This window comes from Zalophus californianus, chromosome 3, assembly GCF_009762305.2.
Source record: "Zalophus californianus isolate mZalCal1 chromosome 3, mZalCal1.pri.v2, whole genome shotgun sequence".
Taxonomy (NCBI): Eukaryota; Metazoa; Chordata; class Mammalia; order Carnivora; family Otariidae; genus Zalophus; species Zalophus californianus.
In genome coordinates, this window is record NC_045597.1 from 171687462 (window position 1) to 171707517 (window position 20056).

At 36.4% G+C, this 20056-nt stretch overlaps 1 protein-coding gene across 4 annotated transcripts in view; it reads left to right on the forward strand.

Annotated features, from left to right (window-relative positions):
- The first annotated feature begins 437 nt into the window (after positions 1-437).
- Positions 438-20056, forward strand: part of SPAG16 (sperm associated antigen 16) — a 968000-nt gene continuing 948381 nt past the window's right edge. For 3 of the 4 annotated variants that reach the window (XM_027589886.2, XM_027589888.1, XM_027589889.1), the window contains exons 1-4: positions 438-607; positions 10480-10526; positions 11634-11729; positions 14308-14426. In XM_027589886.2, coding sequence (XP_027445687.1) covers positions 481-607; positions 10480-10526; positions 11634-11729; positions 14308-14426 — 389 coding nt within the window. In that variant the 5' untranslated portion in view covers positions 438-480. The remainder of the gene's footprint in view (positions 608-10479; positions 10527-11633; positions 11730-14307; positions 14427-20056) is intronic. The other variant, XM_027589887.2, reaches the window with a different exon arrangement.

Genomic DNA, 20056 nt, shown 5'->3' on the forward strand with positions numbered 1-20056 from the left:
CTTTTCCAGAAGTCTTCCCTGGGGACAACTGGGGGTCTCCACACATCTAAAATTAAGGGGCTGATGATGGGCATGTAAGAACCAGGAGCAAAGCAACTTAGGGAAGAAAATGAAGTGAGAAAGAAATGCCAGGGTCGAAATGGACAAAAAAAGAAAAAAAAAAAAAAACCCAAACTGGTTCGGCAAGAAAATGTATATGTAATCCAAGCCAACTTTCTTGCTTCTCCTCTCATCCACTCCAGGAACTGCGTTCCAGGATAACTAGGCAACAACGTTGCCGTGGTAACTTGTGAAGGTCAGAGGGCACCAACGCTTTTAGGGCGGGGGCAGCCCTTCGGAGCGCGGAGCTCGCCCGGTGGGAGCAGCGAGAGGAGTGTCAGACTATCGCGAGAGCTGCGTGCGGTTGCTTGGCAAGCGTCTTCGCGTTCGCTCTCAGGGAGGGATCAGGCTGTCCGGGGGCGGGGCTCGGGAGCGCCTCCGATGGCTGCTAAGCAAGGGACTCCCGCCTCCGCTCTGAGGGTGCTTGAAGAAGCGTTGGGAATGGACTTGACGGCTGCTGGGGACACCGCAGAGGCGGTGGCCGCCGAGGGCGCTTACTACCTGGAGCGTATCCTTACGTGTAGCCGCGGCCTCCAGGCGCTCCCTTTGGTAACGGGTTTGGGGGCGAGGGCGCGGGCTTCCCACCTGGGGCGCCCTACGCGGTTTGTGGCCTCCCAGCCGGCAAGACACCTGTTGGGCCTCAAGGTGGCGTCTCCGCCGCCGTGTTCCCCTGATGGCTACCCGCTGAAAAGACTTTGCCTTTTGGGAGTGTTAGGCTGCTGGGTTCCTGTTGGAAGAACCTTTGGGACTCGTACTTAGTAACCACTCTGCAAACTTTGGATGGAAGTTTTATGTTAAGGTGGCACAACAAATTAATTCAACCCTCCTTTCGCTTATAAGCTCCCAGCCTTCAGAATACCGTGGGAATCAATTCAGGAAAGTTAGGAGACAGGGAAAGATCTCTCTGCCTTTGGGCTTTAATGAGCTGAACCTCAGAGTATTCAACCTGTGATTCTGTAGATGCTTCAGTTGTCCAATGCTTAAATGATTTGTAAGCATCAACTTTCTAGGTAGTTTCATTTTATTGTAAAGCCACTAAATGATGACCTGGTGAGCTGAAAGGCTCAGAGAGGTTAGGAAGAAATGAGACAGTGATGAACAATTATCCATGGAAATATGAAAAAAATGGAATAGCAATATGTGAATAATTAGATTCACTATTTCTTGGTAAGGCTTTTGAGCTCACCTCCTCTAGGCATTTACACTTAATTGTACTGGAGAGATCGGAGATTCATGAGAAAAAGATACCTACTTTTTTCAGGCTGGTAGGAGAGAGACGATTATCTGTTTTATCTTAAAGATATCAAGGAAACTCCAAAATCTACCTTATTTTTTGTCCAACTATGAGTCCCCCAGTTTTAAGTCAAGACTTCAGAGATCTAACAGTGATTCATTTTCTGGGTTTTGGCAAACTTTCACCAGTCCTGACTCAGGCTCTGTACACATCAGTGCTTCAGGGAGCTTTGAAGAACTTAGTTGGAAAGATCAAAGAAAATATGTAGTATTTTATTCAATGCAAACATTTTTATAGGAATATAAGTTTGAGTAGTTCAAAATCAATTTAAATGAACTCTGTGGCTGCCTTAGTGTCTTAGATGAGGCTTTATACTCTTTATAGCTCTAAATAGCTGCCTTTTCCAGTAATATTCCTTTTTAAATTCAGATATGAGTCAACAATTCTTTCAGAACTTACTTACATCAAGTATGAAGTTATCTAGTGTCCCTGGTAGTGAATAGTAACCAGGCATCTTATTTTTGTCTACATTAAGATGATTCCTGTAACACATAGATTAATTGTTGACATGAGATAAACACACTGAGTTAACTTTTTTGCAAGTTGTGGGACTTCAATATAGCACAGCTCTTAGGTTTAGTTAATTTTCAGGGAGATTACTGAGTCGCAACTGCCAATATATAGCAGTTTGCACAAAACTTGTCTTACAAAGAATTTTCCAAATAATCACATTTGTAAATATAAGCAACTCTAACTTCTTAGGATTTTATTATCCAATTTCTGAATTATCTGGCCCCTTTGCCTTTCTTCCATCTTTCTTTAGTTGGCTAATATTTTGAGTTTCAACCAAAGGGTAGTCAAGGGTTAGCAAAACTACATATTTTGCCAATTTTCCTACATTCAGTATTTAGGTAAGAGGTTTAGTCATGGGAGAGGCTTTAACTCTTAGTTAAAATGAAGTTTGAAGATTACTTTAGAATACCAATTATCCCTGTATCCCTGGGCTCTCTTAACATGCATAATTAAGAGTTGACTGTATAATGTTATTTGACATTGTTTCTTAAGGCAATTAGGATAGTTGCTGAAGTGAGACTTTCTTGAGTTTAAAGTCTTTAGCTCTCAGGTAATTTAATTGAGCTATCGCAGTGGATAAATAAAAGTTATAATATGCACAAATGAATCAGAAATCTGATGTTCTCTACCTTGCACATATACTTAATCACTTCTAATCTACTGCATTTGGTCTTGGGCTTCCCTTATTTATGACTGAACAGATGCTCCGTAGAACACTAGACAACAAGATATCAATATTAAATATTAAATCTTTGAAAGAGGTTGACTCTAATTCCGCAGGAAGTCACCCTTTTCTTTGCTGTTAAACATTTGAACATAAAGAACATGTGCAGACTAATAGGGCCCAAACCAGAAACAGCCAGGATCCACCATGAGGGGGATGGCTTCCTTAGTAAAGGCCCCATTATGAATTTAGAGAATGTGTTCAGGAAAAAGAATTCTTAACCCTGCAACATCCCTTCTTTGTAACCTACTATCTGTAAAGGTAGAAGTTGTCTGTTTCTCTTCTGAAGCAGTTCAGGATACCTTTGCTTTTATGTTTTAAACTTCCAAGAGGCAAGATACAAACAGGCACATAGTTCCTTTCTTAGCTATTTCCAGAGTCTTTAAGAAATATATTTACAGAGTATATGAGTTCTCTGGAGAACTCTTCATTAGAAAGATATTTGCAACATTGTAAAATATAAGGCTAGGTTTTAACTATGTTTGTAAAGGGTCGAGTGTTTGTAAAGGTTGGTTGTCTTTTGTGAATGATTTCTGTATTAGAAATCAGTACCACTTGGGTAAAGTTTTCAGTTGCAATAGGAACTGCAGTTAATGTGTGGCTGTGGACATTTGGGAATGCTCAGTCTAACTGGGAGATGCAGGCTGGAATGAGTTGTACTAAGAAAGCTAATTCTTAATTGATTTGGTTGCTATTTGTGGAAAGACTTGTTCAAGGAAGAATAATGGACTACATGGACTCTAGGAAAGTGGACCCCCCCAAAGTATTGGTTTACGTACCTCCTTTTACACTGATTCTCTTTTTCCCTAACTAGATTTTGATTATTTTATCTTTCAAGGCATTCCAACATTAAGAATTTGGCTAATTAGATCACGACGTAAGTTTGCTGGCCACTGAAAAGGCCTCCTTTGGCCCCAACAGCAATTTCTGAGGGTTGAGTGAGTTTAAGCCAGTCCTTTGAAGCTAATCAACTCTGAATGCAGTCCCAAAGTCAATTGTTTATGAAAATGCAAAATTAAAGATTCCACTAGTCACTTGAAATATGGTGCTCATACTTAGATAGCCCACGTAATAAGGTGCTCATACTTAGATAGCCCATGTAATTAAATGACATCCTAGACAATCTTTCATTGCAATAGTAGTGTTCACTAATCACTTTGTTTAATTAAAATTGAATTTTTGTCAGGTGCCTGGGTGGCTCAGTTGGTTGAGCGTCTGCCTTTGGCTTGGGTCATGATCTCAGGGTCCTGGGATCGAGCCCCTCGTCGGACTCTCCACTCAGTGGGGAGCCTGCTTCCCCCTCTCTCTCTTCCTGCCTCTCTGCCTGCTTGTGATCTCTCTCTCTGTCAAATAAATAAATAAAATCTTTAAAAAAATTGAATTTTTGTCATTTAAAATTCTATTTATTATTTTTAACATTTAGCGATTTTTCCCCCATCTGTTATATTACTTCTCTGGAATGTTTATAGTATCGCGTGAGAAGATATTTTTAAAAGCCTTAATAATCATTATGTACTCAGGTCATCTATTTCTTATTATCAGTGGAAAAATGAATTTGCCCCTGGTGCTTAGTTGCAGCCTACATATATTCAAATAAAAGGATAGACAGTCTGAATGTAGAATCTAGACCAAAAAACATATTACTAAACCTGGAGTGCTGAATTTTACCTGCATGAAAGAAAAAGTTGTATTTTGTTGTGTGTCCTCTAGTCTAGGCAAACTTTAATGTGCATACGAATCAAAGAATATGGATGTTTAAAAGAAGACTCTAATTCAGTAAGTCCCAGTCAGGGCTGAGATTCTGCATTGCTAACAAGCTCCCAGGTGCTGCAGGTGCTGCTGGTCTAAGGAATATAATTGAAATAACAAGACTGTAGGCAAATTTCTTAACTACTAGCCTTATATTTTCAGATAAGAGGTATAATATGTAGAGTTCATATCTTTGGATCTCCTGGCTTAGAAGTTGAAAAACTTAAACCACCACCCACTATGAGAACAATGAGACTTACATTTTGAAAAAAGGTTATTTTCCAGCTTATGAGGCCGAAGATGGCAGTGGTGTCTGGGGCAGGAGTAGTCAATAAATTTCCACTCTTGCTGAGTCTGTTGAATTGATAGTGACTCTCTGGTATGTGGTGTTAATAAGAGTTCTGAAACCTCCTGAAGACTTGGTGGGAAAGACTGCAGAAAACAGACGATGGGGGAAGTGGAAGCAAGTCTGCCAGTTATTTGCCATCTCTCGTATATTATTCAGTTAACTTCCATTATTGAAACTGGCATTCCTAAGAAAGGGAACCCTGACTGTGATGTTTGTTATTTACAGTACTTTTATTTCAATTTAGTAAGTAAAATGTTGATTATGGAGGATCCAGGCAGATTTTAGATCGCCTCTGTATGTATCGGCTCTGAAGTGATGGCAAGATTAGAAAGCGATTTCTGTCTATAGTCGCTTTGGGAAATCATGTAAAATATAATTAGCTATATGTTTCACTCCAGTTCTTTATAAAGATGCTGCTGCTGGCAGTGATCACTACCTCCAGTGTAGCAGTGGAAGAGACCAGTGTGTGAGGATCTTTGTATGGAGCTCACATCTGAAAATTGCTCATAGCTTCCTGGCTCTGGTCCATTTGCAGAACCTTGTTTGTGACCCTGATGTATCAACTGTGACCTCAAGCTCGGCTCCATTACGCCAGCTGAAATGCTTCTCTGAGGCTTCTTGCAGTTGTGTCTTCTGTGGTGCTGTGATAGATTTAGGGTTTCCTGGCAGTTTCAGTGTGGATGTATACTGGCCTATTTTCTGATAGGATCTACAAGGTCAGGATCTGGTACAAATTCTGCTAGTGCAGAAACTACCAATTAGTTCACCCATGGTGACCAAGTGCCAGGGAACGGATTCATTGTATGCAAAATCACAAATCCTACTAAATTTCTTCCGGAGCAAGTGGAGATGTGGAGTGAGACCCTTGGTCTGAATGTTGTAGGCTCTGACTCTAGGATATGGAACCTGGCCTAGAAGCAGGTGCTGCTATGGGCTGTGGCTGCAGGTCAGGCAGGAAGGGGAATCACAGACTGTACCCTGGGCAAGGGCAGACTAGAAAACCAGGCACAATTTTAAATGTCAAGTTAACCTCAAACAGGCTGAAAGGCAATAACTATATCTGAAGGGAATAGAAAGGTTGGAAAAAATGAATTTTAGAAATGGAGTTCAACAATGTTCTTTGAAAGAATAGTTGGCAGATAATAAGAAGGGAGTTTTATAAGGGCTCAGAATCAGGTTGGCATTAGCAAACTGATTTTAAGCCAGAATTCTGGCTTATTCTGCAATGGAAAAAAAAATCACTTTGCCTGAGGACTGTGACCAGCTTAATTGTATGGACGTTTCCTGGAGAATAGGATCACCTAAGAGATTCGATTACACATGAGAAAGTTGTCCAGTAAAAGTAGATTGAGAGTGCAAACAATGAATCATGGAACACTACATCAAAAACTAATGATGTAATGTATGGTCATTAACATAACATAATAAAAACAGTGAAAAAAAAAAGAGTGAAGGGTTTTTATCATTCAAGCAATTCTTGGTCAATTGCTTATTCCTATGCTGGCAACACTACTTTAGAGCAGTGCTTTCCAACCTCTTTTACACATGGTGTTCATCAGATCTTGCTTCACTCAGTCTTTCTGGCTGTCCCAAGGGCCAAGGGAATCAATATCTGTATAGTCCACAGTGTTCTCTTTATGAGAACTGAAGAGTGTAATTTCTCTCAGGCTTCAGAACCAGAAATTGGTGTACATCTGCTGAGAAACTCATCTGTTTTCATTGGATGGATACTGAATTGGTATCTGATTACATTCCCCTCTTTACCCTGACTGCTGGGAAGCTTTGGGTCAAACCTGTGGCTTATATTTGACAAAGTTCATGAGACTTTATGGCATACACTGCAGCTTTACCTTTGTTTTATTTCTCTTCTTTTTCTTTCTCTTTTAATTTTCATGCTTACTTATTTTTATATTTTGTACTATATGTGTATTTGTAAACTGCCATACAGTCGTCTGGGGATTCACTTGTGCATTTGTCCATGTGTTGCTAGCCAGCTAAGCCAGATAGACAGATGCATACAAACATACTTGCCAAAGTACATTTATTTCTTCAGTAATACTGCAACATCACATTTCAACTCAGTTGCTCCTGGGAAGATTTTCTGTACAAATCATTTTTGTGGATACTGAAAATACCAATCAAGGAAAACAGTGGTTCCTATTTTGGATGTTTGTCCTCTTCCTGACCTTTTGTCTCATTAATCTATTGCCCTTGGCTGATTTTATCTTTGGGTCTGTAGCCCTGTAGCTCTTTTATACCTATCCCTCCTTTAGGGTCTTCAAATTGAGCTATTTAAATGATTTGATTTAGCTGTTGGTAATATAACACTTGAGAGTTTGGAAAATAAGTGAGGGTTCATTGCCTAGGATTTTGGTAGTATTGCACATTCTTTTTGTGTCACTATAGAACAGCATAGAAACTGTAGAAATATGATATTGTAGAAAATTCCTGATCTTTTTATTCCAGAAACTTGTCTTTGTCACTAATAGGTATAAGATTTTTGGTAAATTTCTTAATCTCCCTCTTTCATTTTCTTTCTTTTTTTTTTTAGATTTAAAAATGACTGTATCTGTGTTATTCAATCTTACAGATTGTTGTGAGAATAAATATGATAGTGATCCATATGACAATACTTTTTAAGCTTTATAAAATGGTATTTTTTCATTCTTTTTGATTTTGGGGAAACAGAATATATTATTAGGGTTTGAAGCTGTTGCCTCAAGTATTTTCTGGGTAGTGGTGTGGCAAGTTTGATATTTCCAAAGCTTTCAGGACAAATCACTTTTTTCTTCTATATATTGCCATGTTTAACAACCTATGCTTTGATGTTTCTTCCTCGCATTAATCTTATCAGTTGGCTTACTTACAATTTTAAAATCTATCCAAATGATTTTAGAATATTTACTTCTTGTAAAATTTATTATGGTATGATCGGTGATGAAGGATGGCATTGCTTTTCTGGAGACTTAAAGACAAGTGATTTCTTACAAAATCAAATTTTAGTAACTGTCATGCAGAAGAGGGCATTCCTTTCCATAAAAAAAGAGACCAATTCCCTCTAGCTAAACCTCAGGAAATTTTATCTAATTAAGTGAAATGTATCAGAAAAATATAAATTTAGAAAGGAGGAAGATTTAGAATGTATTTTATTAATCCATTCATCTTAATGCATGGGGGAACTGGGCCATGAAAGACTTATGAGACTTCTCCATAGGTGCTCATCTCTTTCTAGAAAAGGAAAATAATAACAAATACTTGCATAGCATTAACTATAAGCCAGGCACCATTCTAAATGATTTACATACGTTAACTCTTTTAATACTCCTGAAACCCCTTAAGGTATTATGATAGCCAGCTTTCAAAATGATGCCCGGTGATCTCCACATCGTGGTCCTCATGCTCCTGTATAGTTCCCTTATGTATTGAAGAGGGTTGACTTACGTAACCAATAGGATAGTGAATAAATGATGATGTGTGACTTGGTCATAAAAGATATTGTGGCTTCCACTTTGTTTTCCTGTATTTCTTATTCTGGGGGTAGCTAGCCACTGTATCTTGAGAATGCTTAAGAGGCTTATAGAGAAACCCACATGGGAAGGAATTGAAACCTTCAGCCAACAATGTTAGAGCCATCTTTGAAATGGATCCTGTTCCCTCCGTTGAGCCTTCAGAAGACTGCAGCTTTGGCTGCCATCTTGACTGAGGCCTCAAGAGAGACCCCAGATCAAAATACACAAGCTAAGTCATTACTGAATTCTTGACCATGGATACTGTGAGATAATGGGTGCTTATTGTTAAGCCTTAAGTTTTGGGGAGTTGGTTATGCAGCAGTAATACGAAGTACAGGTTTTGGTACCTGAAAAGTGCGATTCTAACATAAGAAATACTTTAAAGTATTGGAGTGGTTCTGGAACTGAATAAAGGACAGATGTTGGTGAAAGCTAAAATACCTTGAACAGACTATTAGTGGAAGCCTCATGGTCTTTAAGAAGACTGCTGGCAAGGAATTGGAGAGTGAGGTGAGGCCAATGCTATTGGAAAGTGTTCCATAGCAGTAATTAAGTAATGTAGGTAGGTATTCAGTCCTGGTATCCAGTATGGGTAAGTTCAAAGTTACAGGATCAGCTGCAGGTATGCAACTTTTTATTTCTGTAGTAGTTTAATCTACCACAGTAGTTTTTAATTAGTCATTTAATTAGTTATTTTAATTAGCTGTTTAATTAGTTAAATTGGCTAGTTATTTTAAATTAGTTTTCACCATATTTTTGGGAAATACATTCTTGTTTGACAGTGTCAGGTTCCTAAGGATTGGTCATAACTGAACTAGGCTTAAGTGTCTCCTCAAGTGGATAAAGCAAACAGTGAAGACTTACAGCTTATGATGGAGCTGAGTAACAAGACTGCATAACCTATCTTTTAGAGGTTTAGAACTGTGTGCAAGATAATTGGCAAATGCTTCAAGTGTTTACATAGTATAGAAAACGAACATGGAATAACAAAAAGTTTAGGTGTAGCGTCGTGAAACCTAACTTCTAGGGTTGATTCCCAACTGTGTTATGTCCTAGCTGTGTGACCTTGTGCCTGTGAGTCCTGATCTACAAAATGGAGATGATAATAGCTTGTAGGTAGGATGAAGATGAAATGAGTTGATTCATCATGTAAAGCCCTTAAGGACAGTGCCTGGCTTCTATTAAATACTTTTTAAGTGATATCAGTTCATACTAGCATAAGTTGTCATATATGCTTTTAGTTAGCTCTTGGTAGAGGATTTCTCATAACCAGCAGCAAGATGAAAACTAGGCTAATCTCATCTTTGATTTTCATAACCATTACTGTATGTTAAAGTATTTCATACATTTTGAACTTGGCATAATCACGTGTGTACATTAGGAAAAAAATGTAAACCTACCAGCCAACAAAATAATGTTATTGGTGTATGTTGTGATTTCTTTCAAAATTAAATGTTATCTTGAAGTTTTCATTTGTAATTAAAGTAACTTGTAATTTTTGAAAGTCTTACAGCAGTGCTGTTAGAATTTTTTTATTAGAGTCATTTCCATTGGTATTTTAATGCTTATTTCTTGGTAATTTATGAACTACTGAAATATGATTACGGTATAGTTTACATTTGCTTAAAAATTAGGCTTCCTTTCCTGAGAACAAAATTTAATTTTAAAATTGAAGTATATAATAAAAAAAGTAAAGATTAAAGTGACTTTTATTATGAAAACATTGAAATATGTTTTTTGCTTATATTTAAATACTGTTGTGCTTTTGAAAAATTCATTATACTTTAAATAAAGAAGTCAGAGTGCAACTATGCATGACTCAGGAGCTCTGGAAAATTAACTTAGTTTGAGATGGATTTAAAAAATTTACTGCCATAGTTTTCCTGTCCATCATTTTTCTTATCTCTTTCTAATTTATGTTATCTTATTATACCATGTACATTTTTGTAAGCCTTAGAATCGAATTGGAAATCATTAGATAGTAAATAGACATATGGGAAGGTAGTTTTTCATGGGTTTGGGTTATGTAGAACAATGATTTAAAGTAATAATGAAAAATATTTTGTTTTGAAGTATCTTTATTTGTAGGTTGTATGGGGAAGAGAAATTTGAAAAACAGTTTAAATTACATTTACCAACTTGGTAAGATAAATGGATCTGATACTGAATTTTAACATCAAATCAATTTTAAATAAATCATTTTTTCCATATATCTTGAGATTGACACTTGACAAGATTTCAGAGGTCACCATAACTGAAGCATCTGAAGATGATTATGAATATGAAGAGGTAATTTTTTCATTTTAGGTATTTAGTCTGTAAATTCACTAGTCATTCTTATGAAACCTTCCTTTTATTTTATATTTTGTTTTCCTTAAGAGATGCTAGTTTTTCAGCTGAATTACCTGATACCAGCTATTTAAGAGTGAAATGTGAAAGTTCTGTTTGGGAGTTTGGATTGGTTAAGGCATCTGGCTCTTTTGGTTTTCCTGTTAGCTGTGTTTCAAAGGTAGCTCCTTCTCCCTTGCTTTGTAGGTCCTTACTCTAGACTGTTGTCTCTGTCCAGCAGGCACTCCCTAATATCCATTTTGCTCTTGGATGGGTTTCCTAGAGTTCCACTACTGGCTGCAACTCAGATCCCATGCTTCCTTTCAGCTTAACTGTAATTCTGTGTAGTGTAGTTCCTGTCTTAAATCTTCCCTTTAATTCACTGTTCAGATGGGACCTATCATTACTTCCGAGACTTGGTGCATAGAGTCGCTCCTAGGTGACAGACATAGTAAGTACAACTGTGGAAGCAAGCCAGGCACTTTGTGGCCTGGGCAAGTAAAAGACAGAACAAACAGTAGATAAACTTTTTATTAGTAGTAGTTAAATAGAGATAATATGAATATGTGCCACATGAAATTACTGAAGGTTTCAGATAAAAGGCATAGAACTGATCAGCACATAAGAAGCACGTGCTAAGTGTTACCTATCATTAATGTCATAGTCAATTGCATTCTTCCAAGAGCCTAACATCTAGGCAGTGAGTTTTATTTTATTTTTTTTAATAAACTAGAGATTGGCAGTTGCTAGTATTTATGAAAAAAGAAGTGGCCTTACATTTTTTCAAAGCAGAGTTGTTAGACTACATTTGTCTTTATATGTAAAAGCGAATACCCATAAGCTGATCTTGATCTTATCAGAGGTGACATTGAGTGATGTTTACAAGGAAGTCAGAAAGCCTCCTGCTTGTTAGTTATTCATTTGTCAGAGAACTTCAGAATGACATGGTGTCTTACATAAGGTGTGTTTTTTTGATTCATTGTTTTGTGAGAAAAATTATTTCTGAAATGAAGTAAAGTGTTTTTATCGTCCTGCTTGCTCTTCCTGTCCTTTATCTCTTTGATTTAGATACCAGATGACAATGTTAGCATTCCAGAAGGTGAAGAAGATCTAGCAAAAGCAATTCAGATGGTCCAGGAACAGGCTACAGATACTCAGATTTTGGTGAGAATTGAACACAACCTATTGTTTGTGTAGTTTGAACACAATCTATAGTTTAGCAGTGAGACTTGAAGTTTTACTGGGTGAACTTAAGTTTTACATAGTAAATGCTGTCCTATCACTTGTTATGCCTTTTTCTCTTCTGTGTCTTTATCATTACACCTTCACTTTATTTATTTTTTTAAATTTTTAAAAATTTTATTGTGTTATGTTAATCACCATACATCACATCATTAGTTTTGGATGTAGTGTTCCATGATATATTTTTTGCGCATAACACCCAGTGCTCCATGCAGAACGTGCCCTCTTCAATACCCATCACCAGGCTGACCCGTCCCCCCACCCCCTCCCCTCTAGAACCCTCAGTTTGTTACCCCAAAGATACAAATATGGTGATCCGAAGGGGAACGTACACCTTCACTTTAAGTAAGTAGTCATATTTATTCTTTTTTGGATTGTCATTTTCTACATCATGGTTACTCTTGCATAACTTTACAACAAATGACACCTTCCTTCAGAACTCTGCTTATTTAATCTCACTGGATATTAAACCAAGGATTTTTAACACTAATGTACAGAATTTGTTATTGGATACAGATACTAAAATGTGTTTTGTAACACATTAAATAAAAAGAAAAAAAAATAGTCTCTTTCCTCCCTTTCCTCCTGTATTCCCAATTCCTTCAACTGTCATCCATCTCATTCTAAATATCATATTCAAATTTATTGACCAAAAATGCCAAGGTAGCATTTATTATTGTGTAATGAATATTTACTTCCAGCCATATTATACCCTTATCAAGCAATTATATGTAATCTTCCACCATAATTCAGACTTGAAGGCAGGGATGCTGTATTCTGCTACCCTGGCATCTTCCATGTTTGATATAGGGTCCTGCACATAATCAACATTGTTATATAATCTTTTACGATGACCTTAGGAGGGGCGCCTGGGTGGCTCAGTCAGTTAAGCGCCTGCCTTCGGCTCAGGTCATGATCCCAGGGTCCTGAGATCTAGTCCCACATTGGGCTCCTTGCTCAGTGGGGAGCCTGCTTCTCCCTTTGCCTGCCTCTCTCTCTCTCTCCCCCCCACCACTCTCTGACAAATAAATAAATAAAAATCTTTAAAATTAAATGACCTTAGGGAAGATATTCCAAATTATCTTGCTTGAGTGTTAAAATTTCATTTTAAAACCCTAGTCATTTGTCAGGAAATTTCGGTAGCCTCCCAAATTTGCTTCATCTGATCATTGTTTTGAATGTTGTAGCAGCTACTAGTAATTAAGATCAGCATTAAATTATGTATAGCACTTTTGAGAAGAACTTTTTAGGGCAAAAGAGATTCTTTCCTTACTGCATTTCTGTGTAACTATTACCAGGTATGTAACATTTACCTGGTCTGTAACCATTACCATGTTAAGAGGGGAAGGAGGAAAGAAAGTCTGCTGTTGAGTTTCTATATATGAAAATAGATCTGTCTGTCTAAATGATCAGCAGTTAGATTGGTAAGTTCTTGCCAATGAGAAGAAAATGAATGCACTCTGGAAACGATGCTTTGATATTTTTAAGTGTCTACCCATTATTTGACTTATTTTATACATTGACTTATGGTAGTTTTATGGCTGTCCTAATTTCATATCTCACTTGCTGAAATATCTCCACTTTTCTAGTTCAGGGGTCTGCAAACTTGTTCTCTGGGGTCATATAGTAAATATTTTAGATTTTGAAGACCATAAGATGTCTGTTGCAACTCACTTCTCTCATGTAGTATGAAAGCAGCCATAGACAATATGTAAGCAAATGGGCATGGCTGTGTTGTAATAAACTTTATTTACACAGTTAGCTGACCCCGATATAGCTGATAGACTTCCATTATGAAATGGTAGGATAAGCCACTCCATAGCACAGAAGAAAGCACATAATTCTTCTGTATCATAGTGTTTCTAAAGCTTAAGGCACCAAAATTCATTATATTTCTTTTTATAATGATAATAATTGAAAGAATTTAAAGGTCCATACTTTTTTTTCTTTTTTTTAATGTGTTCTATGCTATTGAAAGGACAAGCTGACCTTATTGTTCTTTAGATAATCTAGTCACACTCTTACATCAAGGTCTTTGTATTTGTTGATGCTATAACTGAAACATGATTCTTTCTGTAGATTTATGCTCAGATTCCACTTTATCAGTGAAATCTTCCTTCATTACCCTACATATATATAGCAGCCCAGCTCCACACACATATCTGCCCTACATTTGGCTCTCTCTCCCTTCAGTCCTCTGCTTTTTTTCTCCCAGGCACTTAGGACCATCTGCCATATTGTATATTTTTAATTTAGTTATTCATTTTCTTTCTCCATCTACTTGACTATTAGATATGAAAACCAAGTTTTATCTAGTGTATAAATTCATTACTGCTTTATCCCTAGTAATTAAAATAGTCCCTGGAACATAACACTCAACAAAAATAGATGAAAAAATGAACAAGTGAATGAATAAATGAACAGCTTATTTGTACCAATAATCAAAGCTTAGTGATGATTTTATATTTTCAAAATAAATAATTGCACATTTAAATTTCAGGAACAGAAAACAGTCCTTCCTTCAAAGCAACCAACACCTGAAGTGATAGAAGACTTTCTCTGCAATTTCCTAATCAAAATGGGAATGACCAGAACTCTCGATTGCTTTCAGTCTGAATGGTAAACAATTAATTTGGATAAATAGTTACCTAGGGATGCTAACATGTACACTTTTAACTGTCTTAAAGGACTTGAAGTTGCTCAGCTTATACAAAATGGATGAAATGGATGGAAGCCTTTCCCATCCCTACCACACACACACACACACACACACACACACACACACACACTCTCTCTCTCTCTCTCTCTCTCTCTCTCTCTCTCTCTCTCTCACATAATTAAGATATCAATGTAAGAGAAGTTTTTATTAAAAATACTTTCTAAATATTCAAATCTGAGTGATTTTCAAAAATCAAGAAAATGGAATATCTCCCAGGATCACATAATACAAAGCTCTTTTATGAAATGCTTTTCTAATATATTCTGCATGATTATTAAGGGTAATATTTCCTGCATTAAGACATCCTACCAAGATTACTACTTCATTTGTTTTACTTCTAGTGTAATGGCCTGCCTTTCTCTACTCACACAACTGATTGATTCTTTTTCTATAAATATTTCTTCATTTAGAAATAAGCAGAATTGTGGTGCCTGGGTGGCTCAGTGGTTAAGCGTCTGCCTTCAGCTCAGGTCATGATCCCAGGGTCCTGGGATTGAGCCCCGCATTGGGCTCCCTGCTCAGCGGGAAGCCTGCTTCTCCCTCTCCTGCTCCCTCTGCTTGTGTTCCCACTCTCACTGTCTTTCTCTCTGTCAAATAAATAAAATCTTAAAAAAAGAAATAAGCAGAGTTATATTTTCAAATGATGCCTAAACACAGATTTTCTTGTTATAATTGAAAATTTTAATAACTTATTGGTTATGAAAATCAGCATGTGGGGCGCCTGGGTGGCTCAGTTGGTTAAGCGACTGCCTTCGGCTCAGGTCATGATCTCAGGGTCCTGGGATCGAGCCCCGCATCGGGCTCCCTGCTCGGCGGGAAGCCTGCTTCTCCCTCTCTCACTCCCCCTGCTTGTGTTCCCTCTCTCGCTGTCTCTCTGTCTGTCAAATAAATAAATAAAATCTTAAAAAAAAAAAATCAGCAGGCATGCTGTCTTTATTTCTTTACAATGGTAGTAATGTCAGCAGGCATGTTTTCAGAGGCCCAACATTCCTTAATGAAATATTATTTAATAATTGGATATAAAAATATGTTTGAGCCATTTTAAAAGCCATTCCATATCATGGGAAGGGAATAGTATGATACAGAAACATGTTTGTAGTGTTTTGGGACTAAATCCTAATTTTAAATATAAGGAGCAATTTGTAATTACTACTAATCCGACTGTGATGTAATTTTTATTTGCTGCTCTTTTTGGTTCTCATCTACCGAGACCATGTACATAGACGAAATCACTTTTATTACTTTAAATTGCATATCTAAAGTTAATAAATTTAATGAAGAGAACCGTTTTTCATTAATACAGTTTAGGAAAAAAACAAGTTTGATGGTAGTAAAATAATAGTGTTCCTATTAAATTTGGAAATTGCGTGAATGATTTTTATAAAAATGTCCCTAAGAAATAATTACAAATGTATTAGAAAATACATTTTTGTAAAAGTAGGTAGATGATTAATTTACAATACTAATGAAATGAAAAATTAATGTGGCTCAGTTCCTTTTTTCTTCTAAGAAGGTGTGTTAGGACATGTAGTACTCACATGTTTGTCCAGCCCAAAGTGTGAAATGATCATCCCATCGAGAAATCTGGAACCAAGTACACTCTTAACAATTAAGTGCTTATTGTACCATGTTATCCTTTTAGATTTAGCAGTTTGAATTGAGATGAAATTTCAGGAAACTATAATAGTATTAGGACTTATGGAACCCCTATATAAGCATGCCACTTAGTATATTACAATAGTTTTAAAGTAAAGTTCATATATCTCTTTATTATGTGGGTTTAGTAATACTGTGGTTCAAATGATTGTATCCTTGTCCCTAGCTGCTCGCTTGTTATAAACCTACAAACCGTTTGTAATAAGATTACACAGTACTGAGTATTTTTATTTCACACGAAACATTTTTTACTTTGATCCAAAAGCTTTGCTTATTCTGCATAGTAGGACAATAGGAATATCAAATATATTTTTTTATCATTTTTTATTATGGAGAAAAACATTTATAGTATTCATTGCTACGAATTCATTTAATCTTACAAAAGTTGACAAATAAGTTTTCCCATTGCTAGTTTGTAAAACAAAAACCTCAAAATTACCAAAAAACCTGGGCAGTAAAATTGGACTTGTTGTCTTTCAATCTTCAAACAGTAATTGCAGTAAATTCTTTAAATCTAAGGTCAGCAAACAAATCTGGCCTGCCTCTGTTTTTTAAATAAAATTTTGTTAGCACATAGCCATAATCTTTCTTTTAGGTATTGTCTATGCTGCTTTCATGCTATAACAGCAAAGTTAGTCAGTCACAGTGGAGACCATATAGCCCAGAAAGGTTTTTTTTTTTTTTTTTTTTGCAAATTCTAAACTATTTTCTGTATGTTTCCAAAAAAAAAAAAAAAAAAAGATTTTGTGTGTGTGTGTGTGAATGTAGTAGTTTTTTCAATGAACCATAAGAAAGTCTGCACTGTGGGTTAGCAGTAGCTAACAGAATTTTGTCTTTGTTGGTGAAGTATTTTCCCTAACTCTCCCTGAAAACATGGAGGAAAAATTCTCATTTGATATTTGTTATTATCTAGGTGATTGTTTTTCTGTCTTTTATATCCTATGCCTTGGGTGCCATCAGGAAGGAAAAATAACTCTTACTCTTATGATGCTTGATGTGTTTACTGAAATTCTCTCATGCTATTTGTCATTTGTGACAGTGGGCCTTAAACTCTTTTGGTATATAAACAAATATTATGAAAGCCTTTGTACTTTCTCCCTGAAATATGTGTATTTTCTGTTCCTATATAATTCTAAGTAGTTTATGGACCTTATGGTAAAAATGAATACCATTAATGTAATTTTATTGGCAGGTCTGTTGGTAGTAAATTTTATTTCCTGTTCCTAATAGTTATGTAACAATCTTTTTCCCATTTGAACACTTTTCAGTCTTATTCTAAGTGTGAGTGAATAAAGAGGAAGAAATAAAAAGGCCAGGATATTTCTTTAACACATACACACATGAAACAAAACCAAAAAATCTTATGTAGAAAATGCTGGTTTTACTGAGAAATGTATTAATGTATTTCTGGAGTTTGTAGATTGATTCCTAATTATCTAATAGTATTAGAATAGTTTTAGTGAGTTTGAAGTCATCTTTGCTATTTTTACATAGATTACAGAAATTTTTCTTGATAAATTATTTTTCAATATCCTCAGATATATGTGATATAGTATGTGATATGTTGTATTATGCTTGATTTGTTTTTATTTTACCACATATTAGTTTATTTACGTAGCATTTAATTTAGAGAAGGACTACATACCACTTTTTTCTTATCAAAATAATTTCTTTGGTGATTTTTTTCTTAAATAAAGCAAGTTGCTGAAAACCAATTTTATGGTCAGAAGAACTTTATGGTCTAATACTTTAATCAATCCTTACATCTTCTCTTTTGAGATAAGTATAAATCACATTCTACATATGAATATAATAGTGAATTTATGATTAAATGTTTATCTATTTTATAAATTGTGGCAAATATTACTTAATATTGATTCTATTTTCTTAACATTTTGGATATTTCACAGAGCTTGTCTTGCTGTATTTTTTTTAATATCAGATAAGATATATAACACAACCATATGGATATTAATGTGTAATATATTAATAAAATTAAGATTTATAATATGAAAATGCTGATAATTAAACATTTTTAAAGAAATGTTTAGCTCATCTATAGCAAACTCTGTAGGGATTTCTTTGTTAATAACTTCTTTACTGAAATGTTTTTCTATGTTTGTACTGTTTTTTATTTAGTTTTATTGCTATATATATACATATCATTAAAATTATAATTATTTACAAATCTGTTAATGATTCTCTGATGTTCCTTCTTAATTCACTGAGAAAATGGAAGTTCTGTGACTCCTGCCTCCCTCTCTACTAACCTGCCACCTCTGTTCTCTGGCCTCCTTCTCCATATGTGTCACAGAGGCTGAGCCATGCATGCTGTCATCTAAGGCCAACCCTCCAGTTGTCTCCTGGAGCCCAGCTCCTCTTACCTACTCAAGGACATTGCTTTGGCAGTTGTCCCCTCTCTCTCTTTTTCTGCACTCTAAGCTTTTTCTCTCTCTGCTGGATCATTCCCGTAGGCATACAGATGTACAATATTTCATATATTTTTTAAAAAGGCAGAAGACAAAAAAACACCCTGAATGCCACATCCTCTTTTAAGTTCATCTTAGATTTCCTATGCTTCACTTTATCATGTCTCCTTGAAAGAGTATGTTGCCACTTCCTTATGTCCTACTTTTATACCTACTCTGATGGCACTATCATCTCCATGACTCTACTAAAAGTTTTTTCAGTGCTGCACATTGCCAAATTCAGCGACTGATCCTTAGTACTCCCCCTATTCATCCTGTATGCAGCATTTATCACTGTTGTTCATTTCTTCCTTTTCGGAACACTTTATTTACTTGGTTCCTGAGCCACAGTGCTCTCATATTCACTCACTACTTCACTATCCCTTCTCATTCTTAGTCTCTATTTGTTAGTATTTCCTTATCTTCCCAGTCTTGAAACAGTCCAGGAACTTCACTTCTCTCTTTACTTCACTTCCTAGATGGCCTTGTCTAGTCTTCCCCAATTTGAATTCCAAGTCCTGACCTTTTCCCTGATCTCTGGACATGTATACCCAGTATTCATCTTCACTTGATTACCTGGTAGACATATTGCATGGAACAAATCCTTAACTTCTCCAATCACCCAAGTCCTACTGCATTCATTCCCATCTTTGTAAATGGGTGGCTGTTCTACCAGAAACCTTGGAGTCATCTTTGACCTCTTTTATTAACCAACTCTTGGCAGATGATTCATACGAAAATCTTCATTGGCTCCACCTTTATAGCATGTCCAAAAGGGACATATTTCTCATAATCTCTGCTGCTACCAATGTTGTTCATGCCACCATTCTCTCTCTTTTGGACTACTGCAACAGCCTCCAGACTAGTCTCTTTGATTCTACTCTTGCTCCTCTAGAGTCAGTTTCTTCAAGTCAGTTTTCTTTTTTTTTTTAAAGGTTTTATTTATTTATTTGACAGAGAGAGCACAAGCAGGCAGAGTGGCAGGCAGAGGGAGAGGGAGAAGCAGGCTCCCCACTGAGCAGGGACCCCGATACGGAACTCGATCCTGGGACCCTGGGATTATGACCTGAGTCGAAGGCAGACGCTTAACCGACTGACACCGACGCCCCTTTTTTTATTTATTTATTTTAAAATTTAGGTAATTAACATACAGTGTAATGTTGCTTTCTGGAGTAGAATTTAGTGATTCATCACTTACACACAACACCCAATGCTCATCGTAAGTGCCCTCCTTAATACCTGTCACCCATCTACCTATCCCCCCACCTCCCTCCAACAGACTAATCCTTTTAAAGCAAATCTGACCAGTATCACTTGTTTCTCAAAAGCCTTCCAATGGCTTCAGTCTGATTCAGGTAAAACCACATTCCTTTCTCCTGCTTCCTGCTGTCTTCCTGACCCATTTC